The 23,313-nt window shown below is 35.3% G+C and overlaps 2 protein-coding genes across 3 annotated transcripts; both read left to right on the top strand.

Moving 5' to 3' along the window:
* The first annotated feature begins 224 nt into the window (after positions 1–224).
* On the top strand, positions 225–3,522 carry LOC148913980 (chymotrypsin-like elastase family member 1). Of its 2 annotated transcripts, XM_089038458.1 has the most exons (4): positions 225–464; positions 1,193–1,528; positions 2,795–2,896; positions 3,387–3,522. In XM_089038458.1, exons 1-2 carry the CDS (start codon positions 332–334, stop codon positions 1,378–1,380), a joined length of 321 nt encoding a protein of 106 aa, XP_088894584.1. In that variant the 5' UTR covers positions 225–331; the 3' UTR covers positions 1,381–1,528; positions 2,795–2,896; positions 3,387–3,522. The 2 variants fall into 2 exon arrangements, 1 of the variants encoding a protein (XP_088894584.1); XR_016121434.1 differs by lacking the exons at positions 225–464; positions 1,193–1,528 and adding an exon at positions 2,147–2,282.
* Positions 3,523–13,270: 9,748 nt separating this feature from the next.
* On the top strand, positions 13,271–21,806 carry LOC148913981 (matrilysin-like). Its single transcript, XM_089025721.1, has 11 exons — positions 13,271–13,420; positions 13,990–14,176; positions 14,955–15,165; positions 15,694–15,989; positions 16,585–16,617; positions 17,535–17,639; positions 18,714–18,731; positions 18,820–18,927; positions 20,534–20,651; positions 21,063–21,358; positions 21,787–21,806. The coding sequence occupies exons 1-11, from the start codon at positions 13,319–13,321 to the stop codon at positions 21,804–21,806; spliced, it is 1,494 nt and encodes a 497-aa protein (XP_088881847.1). The 5' UTR covers positions 13,271–13,318.
* Positions 21,807–23,313: the final 1,507 nt, after the last annotated feature.

A 23,313-nucleotide genomic window follows, 5' to 3' on the forward strand; every position in this document is an offset into this window, starting at 1 on the left:
CAACCAGGGTCACAATATAAGTGAGTGAACACATTTTTTGCTATTTTTTATATGAATATCTGAATTGAGAGCTCATCTGTCCTTTTGATATTGGTAAAGAATGACTTTAATAGATTGATCTTGTATTTTTTTGCTTTGATGACAGTCTTCCAATGTCGATATTTTTGCCTCAAACTTTCATGTTTTAAAATAGATCTTTTGCTTTGGACTTTACTTACCAAATTAAAGTGAATTCATATCTAACGTTGTAGGTGTCCATCACCGACTACAAACTACTGCCTCCCAAGAAACGTTTGGAGTTAGTAAAATATACGAGCATGAAGCTTTTAGCATGAATCACCTTATAAAAGACGTCGCCATTCTTGTACTTGACAGACATGTTACTTTAAGTCAGCACGTCAAGCTGATAGAACTACCAAAACAAGGAAACAGGGTTCCTGTCGGTACTCTCTGTTTCATTACAGGTATTTCTTATACATTCTTATTTATTAATTTTTGTATTGGGTTTTAATTAATTCCCTTTATAAGAGTTTGATTGTGATCATATACAAGAAGTGAGTCGCAGGCGACAAGGTTCCTGTAGTTAGAGTGTGTAATTACATTGCAAGAGCATTTTTGCTTATTGTTATATTATCTATTAATTGTTTAATTGTGATGGGTTTTAACCCTGGAGTTTTAAGAGTATGGGTGGTATGGATGGCGTAGTGCTTTACTGCTTGCCTCTCACCACTGGACCGGGTTCGAGCCCCGTCTCAGATCATATGTGAGCTACGTTTGTTTGATGTGCCGTTCTCTCCCTAGCCACGAGGGTTTTCTCCGGGTTCTCCCGAAAGTTTTCTAAGGGTTCTCCCCGAGGGTTTTCTAAGGGTTCTCCGGTTTCCTCCCTATGTAAAAATCAGTATGTGAGTATCGTATCGTATGTTGTGAATATAGAATGTAGTGGTGGTACGTGTGGATGGAATCTCACGTGAGAGCCCCGTAAGGGAGTGGTGGTTGTAAAATATAAGTTTATATATTTATGTATTGAGTGACCATCCAGTTGAGTTGCGCTACAGCCATTTCTAACCTTTCTTCTTTGCCAGTAGGATCCTTTGTTCATAACTATAATAATTGTTGCAGATGGAGACAAAAACATTGCAGTCGCTGTTTTTTCCTCTAGAGTAGGTTGCTACTGATATCTATTTTCTTGCAGGCTGGGGTCGCACGATAGGTGGTGGAAATGCAGCTTCAATTCTTCAAGAAGCTCCTCTAAAAATTGCTGACCACCAGAAATGTGCAGCAAAGAATTATTTCCTACAAGTACACGAAGAGAGTATGTTATGTGCTGGTGGAGAAGGAAAAGGCGGTTGTCAAGGTGATAGTGGTGGTCCCCTAGCATGATGTCAAGAGGGAGGAAAGTGGATTCTTCGTGGAGTCACAAGCTGGGGACATAGTTTTTGTAATACGGGTCATTATACCGTGTTTGCACGTGTTAGCAGCCTCGTCAATTGGATCAACAACATCAATAATGTTGGTAACGGTAATGCAGGTAAAATACAATTAAACGATGGTATAGAGCAGTTTTCGCATGACTGTGAAAAGCTCACGGCACGAACACGTTCTTGACACGGCTAGGGATACGCCAGACCAATCACATTGCTCAATTCAATTTAATAGACCTATCCCGGATTCGCTTGACTGACCACGAAACAATGGTTTGAAGTCGAGACTGAACTTGATTCTTTTATTCATCGAGTTCAACCTCGACTTGAAACCATTGTTTCGTGACCAGTCAAGCGAATTCGGGATATGTCTTTTTCAATTTATTTAAACACCTTAAATAGAAATGAATATAACAAATTATAATTGTTTATATTTACAAGTTTAGATTTTGTAAAAAATATATAAATAAATATTAAATATAAACAGTTACTGCAGTGAGTGTGCAGTGATGTTTTAAGTAGTATAAACTTTCGAGTAAACCATCACTACATACAGAAAATATGAATTATATCATGGCAAGATTGTGGTGCTCGATAATCCACTCTCCACCCAATCAAATACCCAGAACACGGCATAAACAGGGCGCGGACACGGTCACGCCAAACTCACGGCACTTTCAGATCAATCACATTGCGCAAGAAAAAAATCAGACAATTAAAATTCTAGAAAACATCACGGCACGGCACTGAGCCTTTCACAGTCATACAAAAACTGCACTATGTGTCACCTTCTAGCTGCTTGCGCTATGTATGCTTAAAGGGATTAAAAGGCATCATCAAAAATAAAGACGAGACCAAAAAGTTAGAATTTATCAGTGATTTCCTTGTGCATTTTCTATATAGATTAGGGACCTTAAGCTGCAGGACGGCAACGTGGACGACAACGTCGGCGAAATTGAAGCGCTTCAACCTTCTATAGTATTATTATTTCGTGTTTACCTAGTATTTTACTCAATAAGCATCCCCGTTTTAGAGTGAAATGTCGTCTTTTGGGAGCGCTTTACTTATAACGAAAATCAGCAAAGTTAAGCTTTTAGCGTAGCCGTTCTCTTTAGTACGTAAAAATAGGACATTTCACGTCTTACTTTCAGCATAAGACGGCAATGATGCACAGTGTTTCGTACATTCCAACGAGTGAGTATCTATTGAATAGCGCAATTAGTGCTATTGTATGATGTTTGCCGTCGTCGTTGCCGTCCTGCAGCTTAAGGTCCCTATTCATACAATAGGACGGGGACTTTCATGGAAATCCAAGACCGTGGGTCGATGGCCCGATATATCAGCTTACTTATTATTACTTTCTTAATTTTAAGGTTGCCTGGATAATCTTTCAAGATGTAGTTACTGGAAAAGATACTGCTCTTATAATTACTATGTAAGAGCCAAATGCAAGAAGACATGCAGGCGGTGCTAAGGTAACAAACCAATGAGAGTGGTATAGAAGGGGGAAGTAAGTATACAGGGTCTGATGCAGGATTTTTTCTAGGGGGTGCACCATCCAGGATTTTCGTTCTTAGGAGGGGGTGCATCTTTTGCTTACAAACTCACACACCAATAGTGCAGTAGAAATCTCTTTATGTATGGGGGTATGGGTGCACTCTCCCTACACCTGTCCCCTATATCCACCCCTGGTATATATAAGCAATAACTTTGTCTAACAAGTTGTTATATACTATGTTTAAAGACAACACGAAAAATCATGAATGTGAGTTGAGGGGTCTATCGAAGATGTTTGTTGAGAGTTGTGTGTGAATATTTTAAAAATATAGTGGTAGTGTGTGTGAGAGAAAATGGGCCAAATTGGAAATCAATATGCATGAAACACCCTTTGTTAATAATAATCTCTCTCTCTCTCTCTCTCTCTCTCTCTCTCTCTCTCTCTCTCCCCCTCTCTCTCTCTTTCAGGCCTCAAGTCCGAATATCCTTGTACACCTGATGATGGACCAGTAAAATAAACGAAATAAATGATTTAGTAATCAATAAAACGTGTTGGAATACCAACAAATGTATGTTTAAAATAAAAGAATAATCTGCTTGCAAACGACTTTTGAATCTTTTGAGTATCTTCTGGTGGGAGGTAATGTTTTGGCATATGGTTTTAATAAAAAATTTACGTACAGATAAATTCACTCTTTTTTAAGCCTTTTAACAGCGTGTGGGTTTTACAAAATATATTCGACTCTCTGTCGCCTCATTATTGTCATTAATGAGCCTTTTGCAGATTAGTAATCACGTGGTGCTGATTCATTCACTGAGAGTAAATGAATGAACATCTTGATTCCAATGGGTGAACTTTACTGGAGAGCAAACACACTTTCTACAACCTGTTTCGAGTGATCGTAACAAAACTGCTTTTCGTAATGCACTTGTTCCACATCTTTTCATTTAGTTCTTTACAAGTAGCTAAAAAGAATCACCAATTTATAATGAAAACAAAAAAGGGCTTTTTCTTCAATGATTTTTTTTTTATTAAAGAAAATTTTGACAGGAATAAAGAGATATACACCTACTTGCAGCAATCGGCGTTTTTATAAAAGTAAAAATAAAAATAAAAATAAAACGAATATAAATTAATTATTTGTTGAGCAAATTTAGTGTAATTATTTCCTTGTTTTGCAGATATTGCAGATATAGACTAACACCTTTGATATCGCCTTGTTGTTATATTCTACAACGGGTATTTTCATCAATGTACGGCGGGGCTTTAGAATCAAATTATTTAACATTATTTCCATTTAACCCATTTTTTTTTTGGTTTTGTTTTTTGTTTTTCTATTTGTTATTACGATATACGCCTTTTGCTGTTCATTAACCGCAAAAGAATATTCATTGAAGCGAAGAAGCATTGTCATTAGAGCGAACAGGCATACAATAAGGCGAACGGAGTCTCAATAGTGCGATGGAACATTCGTTAAGAAATTTAGCATTGAATTTGACAATCATGAATATGTTTGCGTAAGTTCATTAACGTTTTCAAACTTTCATTAGCGTTTTGGTGCAGACAATAAACCACAATACACATTCAATACAGTGTTTTGGACATTTATTTACGCAATACAATATAAGTATATTTTCCACTAGGAATTTTAGGATTTTAACTGTCTTTTCATTTTTTTTTTACAAGCCGTGAATATGATTTCGTACAAACAAAGCGCCGTTAGGTATAAATATCAGTCAGTTCTGAGTTTTTTAATCCCTCTTTTTTGGATATTGCAATGGTTCAACAAATAAACCAACTTCCAAATGAGTCAGACTAGCGTCTTTTGAGGGCCTATGAAGATCCACAGAAATGCATAAAATGGTACAACCACATGCAAACATATCGTCCAAGATGTTTAAATAGAGAACACGTTCAAGGATAAATTCACTTTTTTGTTTTTGGAAATGTACAATCGTAAAAGCATAATATACTTATATTGTATTGCGTAAATAAATGTCCAAAACACTGTATTGAATGTGTATTGTGGTTTATTGTCTGCACCAAAACGCTAATGAAAGTTTGAAAACGTTAATGAACTTACGCAAACATATTCATGTTTGTCAAATTCAATGCTAAATTTCTTAATGAAAGTTCCATCGCACTATTGAGACTCCGTTCGCTTTATTGTATGCCTGTTCGCTCTAATGACACTGCTTCTTCGCTTCAATGAATATTCCTTTGCGGTTAATGAACAGCAAAAGGTGTATTATACCAAAAGAGTGTTATTGTGTCGTTTTTTTTTTTTTTTTTTTTTTTTTTTAATCATATTCGTCGTGCATTTTCCATGATGAGTGTTTGGAAATATCAACCATGACCCCACGCGTGCCCCCACCCCTCCCCCCAACTCTCACCTAGTATATATTCTGCGTATATGTAGCGATTTTTCAGGTGACGTCACGCTATAGATAAATTTCTTTCATCTGAAAAAAGTGCCGATATTCCTAGTTCTGATATAGATATTAGTAACATTTTGAACTTTTGCAAAGATTGCACTTGAACTACTTTTTTTTTTTTAACATAAAAATTTACAAAGAAATGTATATTAGCAGGCAAAATACATCTCTTTCTCAAAGTTGAAGATTAAAAATTCTTACAATCTCTGGCTTATGGGTCTTGTTACAAAACTTTACATATTCATTTACTAATATTGATACGAAAATTTGACTACAAACTCTTTTAACTGATAAAACAGTAGGCATAAAATGGCATAAATAGAGTGCAAATAATATACCCGTGAAATAGATAGCTAGCTAACTAATTACTAACTTTGTGCTATTGGTTGCCTAAGTCTAATTAGTCAAAGAAATAGGCGATCCGCGACAGGTGAACTAGTGCACGTGTGCTACTCAAGGGCGCGCATTTTAAATTATTTTTAAGCACGCTTGCAAAAACTGAAACAATATTTTATTGTACATGCTTTTCCTTTGTATAATTTGACATGTTCGCATTTTCGAATTCGTATCTGTTAAATTAAACAACAAGTGGAGCTTGATTCATGTTTTATGACTTGATATTCAGCTGATGACTGTATAATCTTCAAATTGTCTAGTGTTTTTAAAAGTCATTGCTTTTTCGTTCTTAAAGCAAAATTACAAAGGACGATAGTTTTCCTTCGTTATTTGTCCACACTGCGGGCAGAAGCAAAAGTGGCGTTCTACGAAGCTCAAACAAGTAGGGCTAATACGGTTCAAGCGAAATGGTTTTTGGACTGGCCAAAGCCAATACGCAGAAGACACCTGGAGTACTGGAACACAACATGCACATTGGAGTAATTGATGCCTTTCTCGCCATTTAGAAGTAACAAGTAAGAAGATTTCATGGAAGGTATTGGCGAATTTATATTTAATTTGCTTTTTAAATTATCTAATCAATAACGATTTTGATGTTCTACAAATTTTAATTATAAAAAATATAAAGATAAAAATGGGTTGTTTGAGTCTTGATTTGTTTTAGTTTATAAATGCGTATTGTCTTGATTTTTAGTGTGATAAAACAAATAAAATTTGTAGAAAACACGTTCATTTGCGTACTGGGTCTTTTTCAGCTATTGTTGTTTGAGTCTTGATTTGTTTTAGTTTATAAATGCGTATTGTCTTGATCTTTAGCGCCATGAAACAAATAAAAATGGTAGAAAACACGTTCATTTGCGTACTGGGTCTTTTTTAGCAATAGTTGTTTGAGTCTTGATTTGTTTTAGTTTATAAATGCGTATTGTCTTGATTTTTAGCAAGATACTAAACAAATAAAACTGGTAGAAAACACGTTTATTTGCGTACTGGGTCTTTTTTAGCAATAGTTGTTTGAGTCTTGATCTGTTTTAGTTTATAAATGCGTATTGTCTTGATTTTTAGCAAGATACTAAACAAATTAAAATGGTAGAAAACACGTTTATTTGCGTACTGGGTCTTTTTTAGCTATAGTTGTTGGAGTCTTGAATTATTTTAGTTTATAAATGCGTATTGTCTTGATTTTTAGTGTGATAAAACAAATAAAATTTGTAGAAAACACGTTCATTTGCGTACTGGCTCTTTTTCAGCTTTTGTTGTTTGAGTCTTGATCTGTTTTAGTTTATAAATGCGTATTGTCTTGATTTTTAATGTGATAAAACAAATAAAACTGGTAGAAAACACGTTCATTTCCGTACTGGGTCTTTTTTAGCTATAGTTGTTTGAGTCTTGACTTGTTTTAGTCGATAGAGTGCACGCACTAAATCCGTGAACATTAATTAGTACTAATTAGTACTATATCATAAAGAACCCTTTGTTTTCTATTCTTTAATTATCACTACTTAGTACTAAAAGTTCGTATTTGTTTCACGGGTTTAGTGCGCGCACTCTAAATGCGTATTGTCTTGATTTTTAGTGTGATAAAACAAATAAAATTTGTAGAAAACACGTTCATTTGCGTACTGGGTCTTTTTCAGCTTTTGTTGTTTGAGTCTTGATTTGTTTTAGTTTATAAATGCGTATTGTCTTGATTTTTAATGTGATAAAACAAATAAAAATGGTAGAAAACACGTTCATTTGCGTACTGGCTCTTTTTTAGCTATAGTTGTTCGAGTCTTGATTTGTTTTAGTTTATAAATGCGTATTGTCTTGATTTTTAGTGTGATAAAACAAATAAAAATGGTAGAAAACACGTTCATTTGCGTACTGGCTCTTTTTTAGCTATTGTTGTTTGAGTCTTGATTTGTTTTAGTTTATAAATGCGTATTGTCTTGATCTTTAGCGCGATAAAACAAATAAAAATGGTAGAAAATACGTTTATTTGCGTACTGGGTCTTTTTAGCTATAGTTGTTTGAGTCTTGACTTGTTTTAGTCGATAGAGTGCACGCACTAAATCCGTGAACATTAATTAGTACTAATTAGTACTATATCATAAAGAACCCTTTGTTTTCTATTCTTTAATTATCACTACTTAGTACTAAAAGTTCGTATTTGTTTCACGGGTTTAGTGCGCGCACTCTAAATGCGTATTGTCTTGATTTTTAGTGTGATAAAACAAATAAAATTTGTAGAAAACACGTTCATTTGCGTACTGGGTCTTTTTCAGCTATTGTTGTTTGAGTCTTGATTTGTTTTAGTTTATAAATGCGTATTGTCTTGATTTTTAGTGTGATAAAACAAATAAAAATGGTAGAAAACACGTTCATTTGCGTACTGGGTCTTTTTTAGCTATAGTTGTTTGAGTCTTGATTTGTTTTAGTTTATAAATGCGTATTGTCTTGATCTTTAGCGCGATAAAACAAATAAAACTGGTAGAAAACACGTTCATTTGCGTACTGGGTCTCTTTTAGCTATAGTTGTTTGAGTCTTGATTTGTTTTAGTTTATAGAGTGCACGCACTAAATCCGTGAACATTAATTAGTACTAATTAGTACTATTTCATAAAGAACCCTTTGTTTTCTATTGTTTAATTATCATTATTTAGTACTAAAAGTTCGTATTTGTTTCACGGGTTTAGTGCGCGCACTCTAAATATGCATTGTCTTGATTTTTAGTGTGATAAAACAAATAAAATTTGTAGAAAACACGTTCATTTGCGTACTGGGTCTTTTTTAGCAATAGTTGTTTGAGTCTTGATTTGTTTTAGCTTATAAATGCGTATTGTCTTGATTTTTAGCAAGATACTAAACAAATAAAACTGGTAGAAAACACGTTCATTTGCGTACTGGGTCTTTTTTAGCTATAGTTATTTGAGTCTTGATTTGTTTTAGTTTATAAATGCGTATTGTCTTGATTTCTAGTTTGCTAAAACAAATAAAAATGGTAGAAAACACGTTCATTTGCGTACTGGCTCTTTTTTAGCAATAGTTGTTTGAGTCTTGATTTTCTTTAGTTTATAAATGCGTATTGTCTTGATTTTTAGCACCATGAAACAAATAAAAATGGTAGAAAACACGTTCATTTGCGTACTGGGTCTTTTTTAGCTATAGTTGTTTGAGTCTTGATTTGTTTTAGTTTATAAATGCGTATTGTCTTGATTTTTAGCAAGATACTAAACAAATAAAAATGGTAGAAAACACGTTCATTTGCGTACTGGGTCTTTTTTAGCTATAGTTATTTGAGTCTTGATTTGTTTTAGTTTATAAATGCGTATTGTCTTGATTTCTAGTTTGCTAAAACAAATAAAAATGGTAGAAAACACGTTCATTTGCGTACTGGGTCTTTTTTAGCTATAGTTGTTTGAGTCTTGATTTTCTTTAGTTTATAAATGCGTATTGTCTTGATTTTTAGCACCATGAAACAAATAAAAATGGTAGAAAACACGTTCATTTGCGTACTGGGTCTTTTTTAGCTATAGTTGTTTGAGTCTTGATTTGTTTTAGTTTATAAATGCGTATTGTCTTGATTTTTAGTTTGATAAAACAAATAAAAATGGTAGAAAACACGTTCATTTGCGTACTGGGTCTTTTTTAGCAATAGTTGTTGGAGTCTTGATTTGTTTTAGTTTATAAATGCGTATTGTCTTGATTTTTGGCAAGATACTAAACAAATTAAAATGGTAGAAAACACGTTCATTTGCGTACTGGGTCTTTTTTAGCTATAGTTGTTGGAGTCTTGATTTATTTTAGTTTATAAATGCGTATTGTCTTGATTTTTAGTGTGATAAAACAAATAAAAATGGTAGAAAACACGTTCATTTGCGTACTGGGTCTTTTTTAGCTATATTTGTTTGAGTCTTGATTAGACCTTTTGCATATAAGACATGTGTCCCGGGTCCCGAAATGTCTCACTTATACCCGGGAATTGTTATTCAGGCACGCGGAAATGAGTATATTCCTCTTACTAGCGGTTTTCATTTCCAAACAATCATTAAAAACAATATGGACTACTTGGACGATACTTCGGCCATTGTGTTAAGGGGCAATTATAAAAAAACTTAGCTTGTTTTACAGTTATGGAGTCGATTAGTATTCAATAGATATTTAACGAACACGAAATGGTTTCAAGTCGAGGCTAGCCTTGATAAAGAAAAGAATCAAGGACCGCCTCCATTTCAAGCGAATTGGTGAAAGGTTTATTCATCGCGAGAGACGTTTTTGGGATATGAATTTGCACGATGAATGTGAAATGATACCAAAATACCATTTACAACCTGCACTTTTGCGATAAGGCGATCATCTTCAATCGCAATGCATTATGGGGTGTCCAGGGGCAAAGCAAAACAAAAATGTTGCATGCCTGTTATAAAGAAAGTTTTGTGTATTTTGTAAGTGCCTCCAATTCATTGTTGTTAATTTGTCTCTTCATTTACCATTAATTTGTGTTGCTAATGGAATGCTAATGGTCGCCAATACTATAAAAAATCTTATGGTATTTATATTGTTATTTACATTTTATCTAGCTCGAGCTCATTTGTAAAAATCCTTACGAAAAGTTTTACGGATATGATGGAAATACTCTACTAGATCTTTGTTTTAAACATTGATTTCTTCGTAACAAAATATCAAAATTTCTTTTGCTTTTAATTTTTCTTACGCAATACATGCACGATTTCAGCTTCCTTTATGGTCCAGTTTCATTTAAATTATACTCGACTAAGTGTCTTTTATACGCCAACTGTATCTATAAAATATCGTTCGGAAAAAATATCTTAAAAAATCGTATCTTAAAAATAGAAAAACGAAAAAACAAATGAAACATGTATAAAGGTATCAGTAGACCTTTATCATTAGACCAGTGGTTTCAATAAACAGACTAGTCGTGAAACCAGCCTAAGTATGTAGATGGCCAGGAGTTTAAGCTACCAAATGGAATAATATTCCAAAATTTTACCGAGAGGAAATAGAAACTAGTAAGGTCTACTGATACCTTATTCAGAATCTGAAAGATTTTGCCACTTGGCGACAGCTTTCTTATGGGCGTCGCGGCGGCTGATTTGACGCTGTCCATCATGCCTGGAAGCATGTCCAGGACGCTATCAATCTTCGACTTTTTGGTGTCCTTCTTACACTAGAAAGTTTGAGTGACCACAGTCACCATTGTTATTTATTTATCAAAGATATGCCACCACCGTTTCCTTTTTTTCTTTGGTCAAATTCCAGTGACTGTTCTGACATTATACCAAATTCTGAATTATAAACAATACCCAGTTTTTTCCTTTGAAATTTTTAGCATGGCTTCAGTGTTTCATAACAATGCTAGTCTTTCAGGTTTTTGGCCGTGATGAATATCCATTTGACGTCCTGGATTGTTTGGGTGTCTTTGGTCCCGAAATGAACGGTGGTAGAGATTATTACAGTGTCCTTATAAACTCGCCACGAATACTGAATTTTCGTATCTAACCGGGGAAACTATAGAAACATTTGAAGAAATCGTGATAAGGATGAGAATACCGATACTGAACTTTCAACGTCGTAATGCTGCTGCTCGCGTGCGAATTCAACGCCTAACTATACGAAACAGAAGACGAAGATTTCTAATGAATTAACATTATTGAAACTTTCGTTGTGACAAGGAATAAAAACGAATCCAATCAATGAGTCGCCAACTCATCACTATTCTTCCTCCATTCATTCGTCCATTAAAAACAAAACAAAAGAAGAATATTCCCTCACACCTCACCCAAATAAAAGAACCGTTAATTTGTATAGTAAGACTGCTCATCAACAATGGCATGTATTTCATAGGGTGATAATGATGCTTTTAGAACCCTCATTATCTTATCACGGTGCTTGATAAGTGGGACGTCTTGGTACAACGGACACGTGTCTTATATGCAAAAGGTCTTTTCGGGACACGGGACACATGTCTTATATGCAAAAGGTCTTTTCGACCCACTTTGTGAAGTTCGTGCTAGAATTTAATGAGCTCAGGAAACAAAAGCCATTGTTTGGCGAGTAAATTAAATAATGGTATATCAACGTCTTTATCTCTTATCGCCTACCCGAGTGAGACAAAGGATATTATTATATAGATATAAATAAAATTAGAAGGTAGTCATGTCAACAGTGATATCTTCACATGTGACGGATATGATATCTTCACTGTGTAGAATGTACGAAGGTTTAGGACACCGGGTAAGTCCTCGTATTTCGCTCATCGATATCTATATAATAAACAGAACATTACATGACCACTTGGAGATACAAATTTTATCTTCTCGTGTTGAATATCTCTCAGTCGTTCACTCTGTTTCGGTGGGCACTAACCCCGAGACCCCCTCGATGCTCCTGCTTTCGGTGGGCCACCCCAAACAGAATCACGCTCCTGGGTCCATGCATTATCTCATTATATCATACAAATTTTATCTTCTCGTGTTGAATATCTCTCAGTCGTTCACTGCGCTCACTCGTGAGAGATACCATCAACACTCGAAGATAGAATTCGTATCTCCGTACAATTCGTATCTATTCGTATATTCGTATCTAGATTTACTTTTAGTCTAGTTTAGCTAGAAGCTTTTCATAAAGCTAGTCTAGCATCTTGTGAGCTGAATTATGCAAATAAACTGTATTGTTTACATGCTCATTTCTTAGTTCGGCTTCAAGAGCGAGCCGATCACAAATAGAATATACAAATGCTGTTCTTTGGCAAAACAAAAACTGCATCGAAGTCAAGGTAGTTCTAAAGGTATAAAGCTGTGAATGTGGAAATTGTTACAACCAAATTCAGGATTCAGCCATAAAAGATGTCATGAGATAAAAATGTTTATAGTCTAGTGAAAGTGGTGATCAAACAAAATCTAAAATTTAAACTTGTCTGAACTATTTAAACTTTTTTTAATTTAGGTATCTCGCTCTTCAGTTTTTCTTCTTTTCAAACTCTGCCCATTCATATAATCTCCGATTCCATGATATAATGAGATAATGCATGGACCCAGGAGCGTGATTCTGTTTGGGGTGGCCCACCGAAAGCAGGAGCATCGAGGGGGTCTCGGGGTTAGTGCCCACCGAAACAGAGTGAACGACTGAGAGATATTCAACACGAGAAGATAAAATTTGTATCTCCAAGTGGTCATGTAATGTTCTGTTTATTATATAGATATCGATGAGCGAAATACGAGGACTTACCCGGTGTCCTAAACCTTCGTACATTCTACACAGTGAAGATATCATATCCGTCACATGTGAAGATATCACTGTTGACATGACTACCTTCTAATTTTATTTATATCTATATAATAATATCCTTTGTCTCACTCGGGTAGGCGATAAGAGATAAAGACGTTGATATACCATTATTTAATTTACTCGCCAAACAATGGCTTTTGTTTCCTGAGCTCATTAAATTCTAGCACGAACTTCACAAAGTGGGTCAAAACCAGATATGAGACATATGTCCTATATATAAAAGGTCTAACAGTTCACAAAATACAGCAAGGGCGAAGAGTTATCAGAAAAAATCAGTAAAAATGACCGAAATCTTGAAGGTAACACTTCTATTGGGGTTCTTCTGTGTCCTGAATGTGGGACAAGCTAGCGCTTTCAAACTCAAAGATCTCGACTTTGCAAAGGTTGGTCAATTGAGTGGCTATATATTTTTTACATTTGTTTTTGGGTTTAAAGTTTAGAAATGCAACATAACGAGCTTGACAATTCTGTACAATGCACACATACAATATGCATTTCTGTACATGCATGGAGCCATTTTAAAGCAGCCTTCAGTTCAATCTAATCACATTGTCAAAAAATAAGCAATCAGCGCGCGAGAAATTTGTAAGCTATTGTAAAAACATGTTTTGAAAAATAAGGAGTTGACTCTTTTTTTTTAAGAAATTACGCTTAGGTTGCTGTTAACAAGGCCTAATGGGAATGTTTTGTTTTTGTCTTGTTTTTGTTTTTACATATGTTTTTGTTTTTTTCGGAAATGAAAAAGAAAGATGCTCTATTTTGATTCATTATGCCTTTCCGAGCCCTTCACACTGATACAAGCCAGATATTGAATATTGTGATTTGTAATCTTAATTAGTTATGTCGAAGTGGGTGAGTAAGTTCAGGAAATCTCTCACTCACTCACTCAGTCAGTCACTTAGCCGATGATTTCTTCCTGAACATTATTTCTTTTTATCCGTTTTATATTCAGAATTATTTGACGGAGTTCCACTACCTTTCTCCCCTGAAAACCGGTAACCATGACATAAAGATAGCCATCGAACTCTTCCAACGATACATGCACTTGCCAGTCACCGGTCTCCTTGACGACACCACCATCAAGGAAATGAAAAAACCTCGATGTGGATTTCCTGACATTGAAGAAGATGTTGACACAGGTATGAAATTATAATAACTAGGAAGAGTAGGCTTGTGAGCATTAAATGAGAGTTCGTATTTGGCAGAAAATGTCCGTGAAGATAGAGGAAAAACTTTGAAGTTTGTTATCAATCCGTATAGCTCGTATATCGATAAACAATACCGTGTGAAATTTAATGTACAAAATCCACCTATCAAAACATCAAAGTGAAGCCACGATATCTAATTAGCCAATGTAAAGAGCTTAATTCAAAGTCGATGCTAATATGATATGGAAAAAAAATCAAAAACAGGCTTGTGGGTGTGTTCACTGAAAAGCGCGTAGCACCGACAGTATATTCTTCGATTGCACGTTACGTCATCGCGGCCTCTCGGGAGAGCGTTGGTGCCATTTAACAAAAGATTTCTCATTAGCACCCATTGTTAACGGCACCACAATGGCCGCCATGCTTTTGTCTTTTGACTCTCTTTGGAATGCTTGCAATCATTCAATAGGCAGCTTTTCAGTATCAGTTAATCGGAACCGAAAATTTACAATATGGTCGCCTATGACTATTTGATTTAATTTTATTCTGAACACGTTTTGGTTGGGATACTGCGACCTCTTCAGAAAAGTTAGGCTTTGTTAATTACAAGGTTTTTAAAGCAAACTTTATGCACAAAAATCTAATAATCAGAGACTGTCCACCTTTCGTTGTATATTATCATGTCTGATAACCAAATCTTCAACTTGAAAGTAATCTTTCAAACTATTGAAAAGTGCATTCAATTACTCTCATATATCCTTTGTACTTCAAGCATCACCTTCTGGTAGAACCAAGAGATTTGCAGTAGCTCCAACATTTTGGAACAAGAGCACACTTACTTATGCCTTTGTCAACTATGGAGACGACATGACAAAAGGGGACTATGAGTCGGTGATCAAGAAAGCCTTCAAGATCTGGGCAGATGGTAGTCAGCTAAGTTTTGCCCAAGTTAGACAAGTCAAAACGGCTGACATTAAAATCACGTAAGAAACCAATAGTAGAAGGAAATCATTTAGCCTGTTGGGTTGGGTCTAAAAATTGGCGGAAGATGCCGACTTAATTTCTTGCTTTTTTCTGTATTTTGTTTTGATTACTGACGAAGGCTGAAGTTGCAGTCGAAACGTCTTTTAAAAATATCGATCAAATCAGAGATCGACAAAGACCTTATAGTTTTATTGTAAGCACTTAATCTTTATGACCAATTTATTCCTACTTGCAAGAACGTTGTCATACGAAAATAGAACACTAGTGATTTAGTGGGATAGGAATTATATTAAAAAAAACAAAAGAAGATCACTGAAGTTGAACTTTTTATTTTGTCTTTTAATGTATTCCTTTCTCACTAAATTACTAATGTTCTAATATCTTATGACAACGTTCTTGCAAGTAGGTGTACACTTTCATTTTAATCAGGATCCGATTGAAATTTTACTCGACTTATAATTAAATGTTATTAGGAAAATGTTTTAATATTTGTTCATTATTAATATTATGTATTTTCTTTATCCCAGGTTTGGACGAAGAACTCATGGAAATTGTGGCTACCCTTTTGATGGCCCAGGGAATGTTCTGGCGCATGCGTTTTATCCTCAAGATGGCGATCTTCATTTTGACGACGATGAACACTTCACCGATGGCACGTACTCTGGTACGAACTTGTTAGCTGTTGCTGTACATGAGATTGGTCACGTGATTGGTATAGGACATTCAAGTGACAAGAACTCGGTCATGTACCCACAGTACAGTGGTTTTGATCCTAATCTTAGTCTGCATGCTGATGACATCAATGCTGCGGCATATTTGTACGGTAAGTGGAAGGAAGAAGGAGCAAATGAAGGATGCATCGATGAATTCCTGAATAGCTAGATCAATGGACAAATGGATGGTTAGACTCGTGGATGGGAATAGATGGACGGACGGACGGATGGACGGATGGACGGATGGATGGATGGATGGATGGATGGATGGATGGATGGATGGAGGATGGATGGATGGACTGGATGGATGGATGGACGGATGGACGGATGGACGGATGGACGGATGGACGGATGGACGGATGGACGGATGGACGGATGGACGGATGGACGGATGGACGGATGGACGGATGGACGGATGGACGGATGGACGGATGGACGGATGACGGATGGACGGATGGACGGATGGACGGATGGACGGATGGACGGATGGACGGATGGACGGATGGACGGATGGACGGATGGACGGATGGACGGATGGACGGATGGACGGATGGACGGATGGACGGATGGACGGATGGACGGATGGACGGATGGACGGATGGACGGATGGACGGATGGACGGATGGACGGATGGATAAATCACCCATACCCGTTGTCGTACTTCAGTACGTCGACTCAACAAATATATTTTCTCCACATTTACAGGTGGAGGAACAGTGAAGCCTAAAGTAACTCAGTGTAAGTTTTATAACTTTAGAGTGATTTTCAGAAACCCGTGTAACAAATACCATTAGTTAGTGTGTAATAGTGAAATGAAAACAAAACAACACAATGGAATTAGGGTCTACTAATTTGTATTAGGATGGTATGTATTTCACAGGTCTATAAAAACCACTCTATTGGGCAATATCTAATTAGGAACATGCATACAGAAAACAGATGAAATATGAACATCATAAATATGAAACATATGAATAACTGACCAGTAGAGAGAGAGTGAAAGGTACTTTAACGTAAAGGCACTTCGCGAAAGGTCTATTCTTTGCAAAGCTCCGGGATCCATTCACTAATAAATTAAGCACAGTTCTCGATCAATCAGAGCGCACGTACTATCTAAGCTATATATATAGATCTTATTAGACATTTTAGGGTGGAATACGGGTAAATATTTTTTCAAATAAATAAATAAAATAAATAAACAAATAAATGGGATTTAACAGTGGCATTTCTACAGACTAGCTATTCATCCACTGTAATTCCAATTGGAATTTAGGAGTTGTTTTTTTTTTGCGGAGGGAGGAAAGCCGGAGAACCCGGAAAACCCTCGAAGCACAGGAGAGAAGTCTGCTGTATTTTATCGAGCCCGACAATAGACGAGATAAAATGTCCTAAATTTCTAATATGTTATTTATTATTCAACTGAGCTTAGTCCTCCCTCCCAAAAAAAGGCTTCAACATTTTTTTAACTAGTTTTCAAAATCGGTTTTCTGCTGTACAAAATAAAGTACGAATATCACAGGATATTTGTACTCGCTCCAGGCTTTCTCCTGCGTTATTTGTACTTTAATTTGAATAGTTGGATAATAATCAATAATAATATCTTTTACAACTACGTTCCCACGATTATTGATGTTTTTCTTCAATTTCTTCATCAGCTTCCTGTGCAGATCGACTCCCAGATTGTCCGAACTACAAACACTACTGTACACTCAGTTCCTCTACCAAAATCTACTGCCCCCATACCTGCAATGCCTGTTCAAGTAAGTTGAAACAGTTTTAACATTTTATAACATAATGCTACAGATTCGAATAGCAGATATTAGACTTACACTCTGTTGCCTTCAAACAATTGTAGTCAAGTCGAGGCATTTGGATCAATACAATGAAATGTATAGAAGCTGACCCAAATGTAACAATTGTCTGAAGGCAATAGAGTGTAACTCCAATATCTGCTATTCTCTGTTGCTCAGGGGTAGCCTTGATTTTGTGCAGAATATTAATGATTTCCAGTGAAGGTCCTTGGAATGTCAAAGTGTTTGTACTGTTGAAGTTTTGAATCTTTACTTTGCTGTTTTTATTTGTGAATAATCAGATTCGAGGCTAACCCTGAGTAAATGAATATGTAACGAAGGAACTCCGATATCGGTAATTTGGAGGTCAAAAATGATTTAAATACACCAATGTCGATGAAACCGCTGGTTTTGAAGATCACAGGCTCATTTGCACAGGCTTAGCCTCGTTTATAAGTCGGCTATTAACTGATACCATTAAAAGTCCTTGGGATTTCAAAAGGCATTATTATTGTTCAAACTGTACATTCTTTACATTAAAGTTGACATTTGCAAATGATTTACTCTTAAGCGAGTTTAAGCCTGTGCAAATGTGTCTGTGATCTTCAAAACCAGCAGTTTGCATCGACTGGAAACTGAAGTAATTAGTCATAAAACGCAGCGGTATTTACAGAAAAAGAAGATTAACTATTGTTTGTTACACCACCAATCATTCTAAAAACGTTCCTTTTCAAACTTATGTTGAATGCGTGTCTACATGTAACAAAAACTCGAAAGAAATGCCTCAAATGCAAGTTCTGTCGAGAAAATGTGTGATTTCTTTTTTGATTTTGACGTTAGCCTTACATCTAAGATAATTTTGAGAAGGATCAATTCGAAAAAAAAAATTTAAATCATTTTTCGTCGTAGTAGTTACAGAGTTCTAAAGCGACACCTGCAAAACTAAAGAAGATAATAATAAAAATATAGAATTAAATTTATTAGCAATTGTAGAATTTGCTAACTCTTTTTTTTTCTTCTTCTTCTTATTTTTATGACAAAAAGCGGGAGGACAAGTCCCAAGTAAGTTGTGTGCTATTTTTGTTTCGATAGTATGTTATGCATATGAGTGGCACATCAGGTCTCTGAGTTATTGAAATTTATTTTTTAGCGTGCGTCGACAAGTTCCCAACGAAATTATGTTTGAGATACAAAGCGGCGAATTACTGTAACAACCCTTATATAAAGCCCAAATGCCAAAAGACATGTAAATTCTGCTAAATTGGAAAGTAAGTATTAAGAATAGTAAATGATGGTATAATTAGTGAAATTATGATGCATGTCAGTCTTGCATGAGGTTGGTATTGGAGGTAAAGATGTAATAGAGACTTTGCACCATTACGTGATGGAAGCCATGACAGGAGGCAGGAATAATGGAATCTGGTCAAGTCTGATATGCATGAGAAAGAAATCAGTCTCCAAGTGGCAACAGACTCTATTATTGTGGCCCCTGTCATGGCTGGCATCACGTTATGATGCAAAGCCTCTATAGACCATAACATAGATAATGATGTCAGGTATGATGTTGGTGGCATTTTTAATGTAACTCTGATGATGGATGCTGGTGATAGTGATGATGGTATGATGATGGTGACAGTAGGGATGGTGATTGTCATAATAAACTATAATAAATGAAGGCAAATGAATATGATGATGGTTATAGTGACGGTGATGATACATAATGAAGTTGTCGTGATTTTAGTGGCCTGGTGATGGGATGTCGGAGGTACTGATGAAGACGGAGGTGCTAGTGGTGTTTTTTTTATTTTATTTTATTTTTTTTGTAATTCGGCTAACAAATTAATGTCTAGCTTCATATTGAATTTTCAAGCAATAAAACAAATTTTTATTTCTTTTAGCAATCAGTTTCCAAGAAAAATGGACCATGTGAAGACGCAAAGATTTTGAAACCCAAGTTTAAAAATTACCAGTAATATTATCTTGTTTATATAGAAAGTTAAATGACAAAGAACCCTGTAGTTCTAGCTAAGTGTGACTACTTTGAATCAATACAGCACATATTTTACAAAATATTTATTACTATGAGGGAGGTCATTCATTACATCCCTCTCCCCATTCAACCTGGAATGAGACAGTATTTGTAGTAAGCATTATTGAACGAATAAAGTATTTATGCATGGACAAAGTTTGAATTAGTCGTAGACTTACTTACGGGAGTGAACGTTTTCTTATTTTAGTCGCCATGGCAACCAGGCTACCGAAAACGTATCATTTATTTGGGATAATTCTCCTTCATTTGAGGGACAGTCATTATTTACCGTACCCTACTAGTGAAGGGGAGGGGGGGGGGGGGCATATCAAATTCCTTCCGTCCTTGCTTACTTCCTTTCTTTCTTTCTTTCTTTCCTTTCCCAGTTCCTTGCCTCCTTCATTCCTTCCTTCCTTCCTTTCCTTTTTCTTATTGCAATTTTAAAAGACCATCCTTGGGCGGCTGTATCATAAACGGTTGAAAACAATTGAATCAAAAAGCGTAACCGTAGAAAAAATAATGGTCTGTGCCAATCACAGCTCAAAATTTTCAACGCCGACAAACGCACCCTCTAATTAAAATGGAGTTGAAGTCTCAGTTTTTGCGCACTCTATCTAAAAGACAATATAGTAGTTAATCTAGCTGGTCAAATAACGATGTAATGGCTTTCTTTTTAATGGATTTCGAAAGTAACGCTTAATAACTTGTTTTAGTGAAGTCACGTGGCATTTTGTTCTTTTAAGTAATGTCGCGATGATCACCTGCGCAAACTAAGTCCACTTTAAATTCTTTTGATCATCAATTCACGTCTAATTGAAACTTAATACCGGTAAAGATTTGTCATCTGATAAAGTCAAGGACATTTTGAAGAAAGCCTTCAAAATATGGTCCGCTCAAACTGTTCTAAGTTTTAAATACGTGATTGATGTTAACGTTGCTGATATTAAAATAAGGTATACAATAATTACTCTTTGATTTAATAAGAATACTAGTTGTAAAAGACAACGTTTCGCTGTCATCTCATACTCTTTGATTGTATGGCAAAACTATGTTCAGGGGTAGATTCGAATTCCATGCGAACTATTGTGGTTGTTTTGGAATAAAGATCCTAAGGAAAAAGCCAAGAACTAAAAGATAAATATATCACAACGCATTTTACTTTACCATTTTTCCCAACAAATCCGCCAAAAAACAAATAATAAAATAAAAATCAATGATAATAATAATAATAATAATAATAATAATAATAATGATGATGATGATGATGATGATAATAATAATAATAAAGGAGAGACGTGGATCAATTAATATTTTCTAAAACAGATCTCTAATAATAAACAACAATATATATTTTGCATTTTTAGTTTCGGTTCAAAAAAACATGGATCTTGCCTTTACCAATTCGATGGCCCAGGGAGAGTTTTTGCGCATGCGTTCTACCCTCCAAGTGGTGATATACACATTGATGACGATGAACACTTCACAGATGGTTCATATTCTGGCAAAAACTTGTTAGCTGTCGTTGTGCATGAGATTGGTCACGTGATTGGTATAGGACATTCACGTGACAAGAACTCGGTCATGTACCCACAGTACAGTGGTTTTGATCCTAATCTTAGTCTACATACAGATGACGTCAATGGGGTAGCATATTTGTATGGTAAGTGGAGGGATGGATGGGTGGTTTTGTGAATGGATTAATGAATTGATTTGTGAATGAGTAATTGTTGGATGGATGGATTGGTGGAAAGGTGGGTCAGTTGATAGAGCAAGAGAAGGATAGATTGCTCGGTGGATGGGGGATGGTGAAAAATGATGACACTCTTCTTGCCCTCACTTAGATCAGCAAGGACGTTGTTTCAGGGTTTGATCTGTGAAACAGTGCCCTTAATAAAATAGCCCAGAGGTTGTTTTAGGGCATTGTAATAAAATGATGTCAAGCTAAGGAAATGACATATGCTTTGAATTTGCGATCGCCATCGGCCATTTTGGTAAGAGGTTAACGACTGAAGATAACGAAGAGAAAAGAAGAGGAAAGAATTGACTGCATTATATTTTATGATTTCTATTTTTCATGTTGCTTTTCAGGATCACTTAACTACAAATGATTGTTCTGTCTCTAAATGAAGAAGTATTTCAATCGATAGTAAAAGTTATACTTATCTTTAAAAGCCAAACATAACTGTAGCAAGAGTAAATACCTATACATGTATGTAATAAAGAATTGTCACTGTTGTCATCCTTCCTTCCTTCCTTTTTCCTTCCTTCATTTATTGATTTGTCTATTTATTACAGCAGGTCAAGATTAATGATGTATACATGAAACTATATCAAAAATAAAAATATCAAAAAATATCATGCGTTAGGCTACAGGAAATGAAATGAAATGGTATGTTATAAAATAAATTAATAAAAATAAATATTTATGGAAGACTATTTGTCAATTGAAATATGAATTATATATGATTAAAATTAACTTTTCTAACGAAACATACACACACAAACAACAACATAAACTGAAGAAATAGTCACAAATCACACTAATTAGCATATTTGAAGTATAAACCTTGATATTTCCATGATGCATCATTCAAATCATAGTAAAAAAAATTTACCAGTCAACTGTTCACTTCATGTAGAATCAATACTGAGAGAGGCACTTTGATAAGTGCTTGAAACATATTCTATTATCATATGGGAAGCATGTAATAAGTCATAGCCGTTAGTGTACTTAGATATTCCCATATAACACCTATATTATCGGACTTGCATTGGCTACCCGTCTTCCGTATTGAATTCAAAATACTATTGATCACATTTAAGTCTCTACATGGACTTGCTCCATTGTACATTCAAGAACTTATTGTACAAAAGCAGCATAAACGTTATAATTTAAGATCAAACGAAGGTCTAACACTTCAGTATTTTTCATCACGGTCTTACTCGACACTGGGAGATCGTGCGTTGATGGTTGCTGCGCCAGTTCTATGGAACCGATTACCACCTCCTATAAGAAACACTGACAGTATAAATGAATTTAAAAGCCTAGTTAAGACATGCCTCTTTAAGCGTGCATTTTTTTGTTGACTATTAACATGGAACTTATTTTTCAAATCAATTCTAGATATTTATAATAATAGTTTGTTTTTTTTGTTGTTGCTTTATTAATCTTAGCTGTAAATATGTATATATGATCTTTTCTTTTTAGTCGTAGTTTTTGATTTTGTAAAGCGCCTATGTACATATCCAGATGGAACACGCGCTATATAAATATATTATTATTATTATTATTATTATCATTATCATTATTATTACTATTACTATTATTATAGCCGCCATCTTGCGCATGATTGATGATTACACAGTACTTATATTTCACAATAGCTTTTCTTGATATTACACCTTTTGCTGTTCATTAAGAGAAAATGTACATTCATTTGTGCCAATAGTTGTATCAATAACGTGTAATGTACTTTCATCAACACCACAAGTAACATCATTAGCGCGGATCAACTTTCAATAAAGACAATTGAATATGCGTGTACATTCATGGGCATCAATGGACAATCAATAGCGCGTTTGTACATTCATATGCGCGGATTGTATTTTCTTGTG

The sequence above is a fragment of the Actinia tenebrosa genome, unplaced genomic scaffold, assembly GCF_029948245.1.
Source record: "Actinia tenebrosa isolate PJP-AT-01 unplaced genomic scaffold, QUT_ActTen_1.0 PGA_scaffold0__85_contigs__length_37466705, whole genome shotgun sequence".
Taxonomy (NCBI): domain Eukaryota; kingdom Metazoa; phylum Cnidaria; class Anthozoa; order Actiniaria; family Actiniidae; genus Actinia; species Actinia tenebrosa.

What these genes read in the sequence shown, in the direction of transcription:
- LOC148913981 (XM_089025721.1), top strand. Translation starts at nt 13,319, where the DNA reads ATGACCGAAATCTTGAAGGTAACACTTCTATTGGGGTTCTTCTGTGTC. An exon ending in AAGATCTCGACTTTGCAAAG is followed by an intron (nt 13,421 to 13,989) that starts GTTGGTCAATTG and finishes TTTTATATTCAG; the next exon opens with AATTATTTGACGGAGTTCCA. An exon ending in TGCTGCGGCATATTTGTACG is followed by an intron (nt 15,990 to 16,584) that starts GTAAGTGGAAGG and finishes CCACATTTACAG; the next exon opens with GTGGAGGAACAGTGAAGCCT.
- LOC148913980 (XM_089038458.1), top strand. Translation starts at nt 332, where the DNA reads ATGAATCACCTTATAAAAGACGTCGCCATTCTTGTACTTGACAGACAT. An exon ending in TACTCTCTGTTTCATTACAG is followed by an intron (nt 465 to 1,192) that starts GTATTTCTTATA and finishes ATTTTCTTGCAG; the next exon opens with GCTGGGGTCGCACGATAGGT.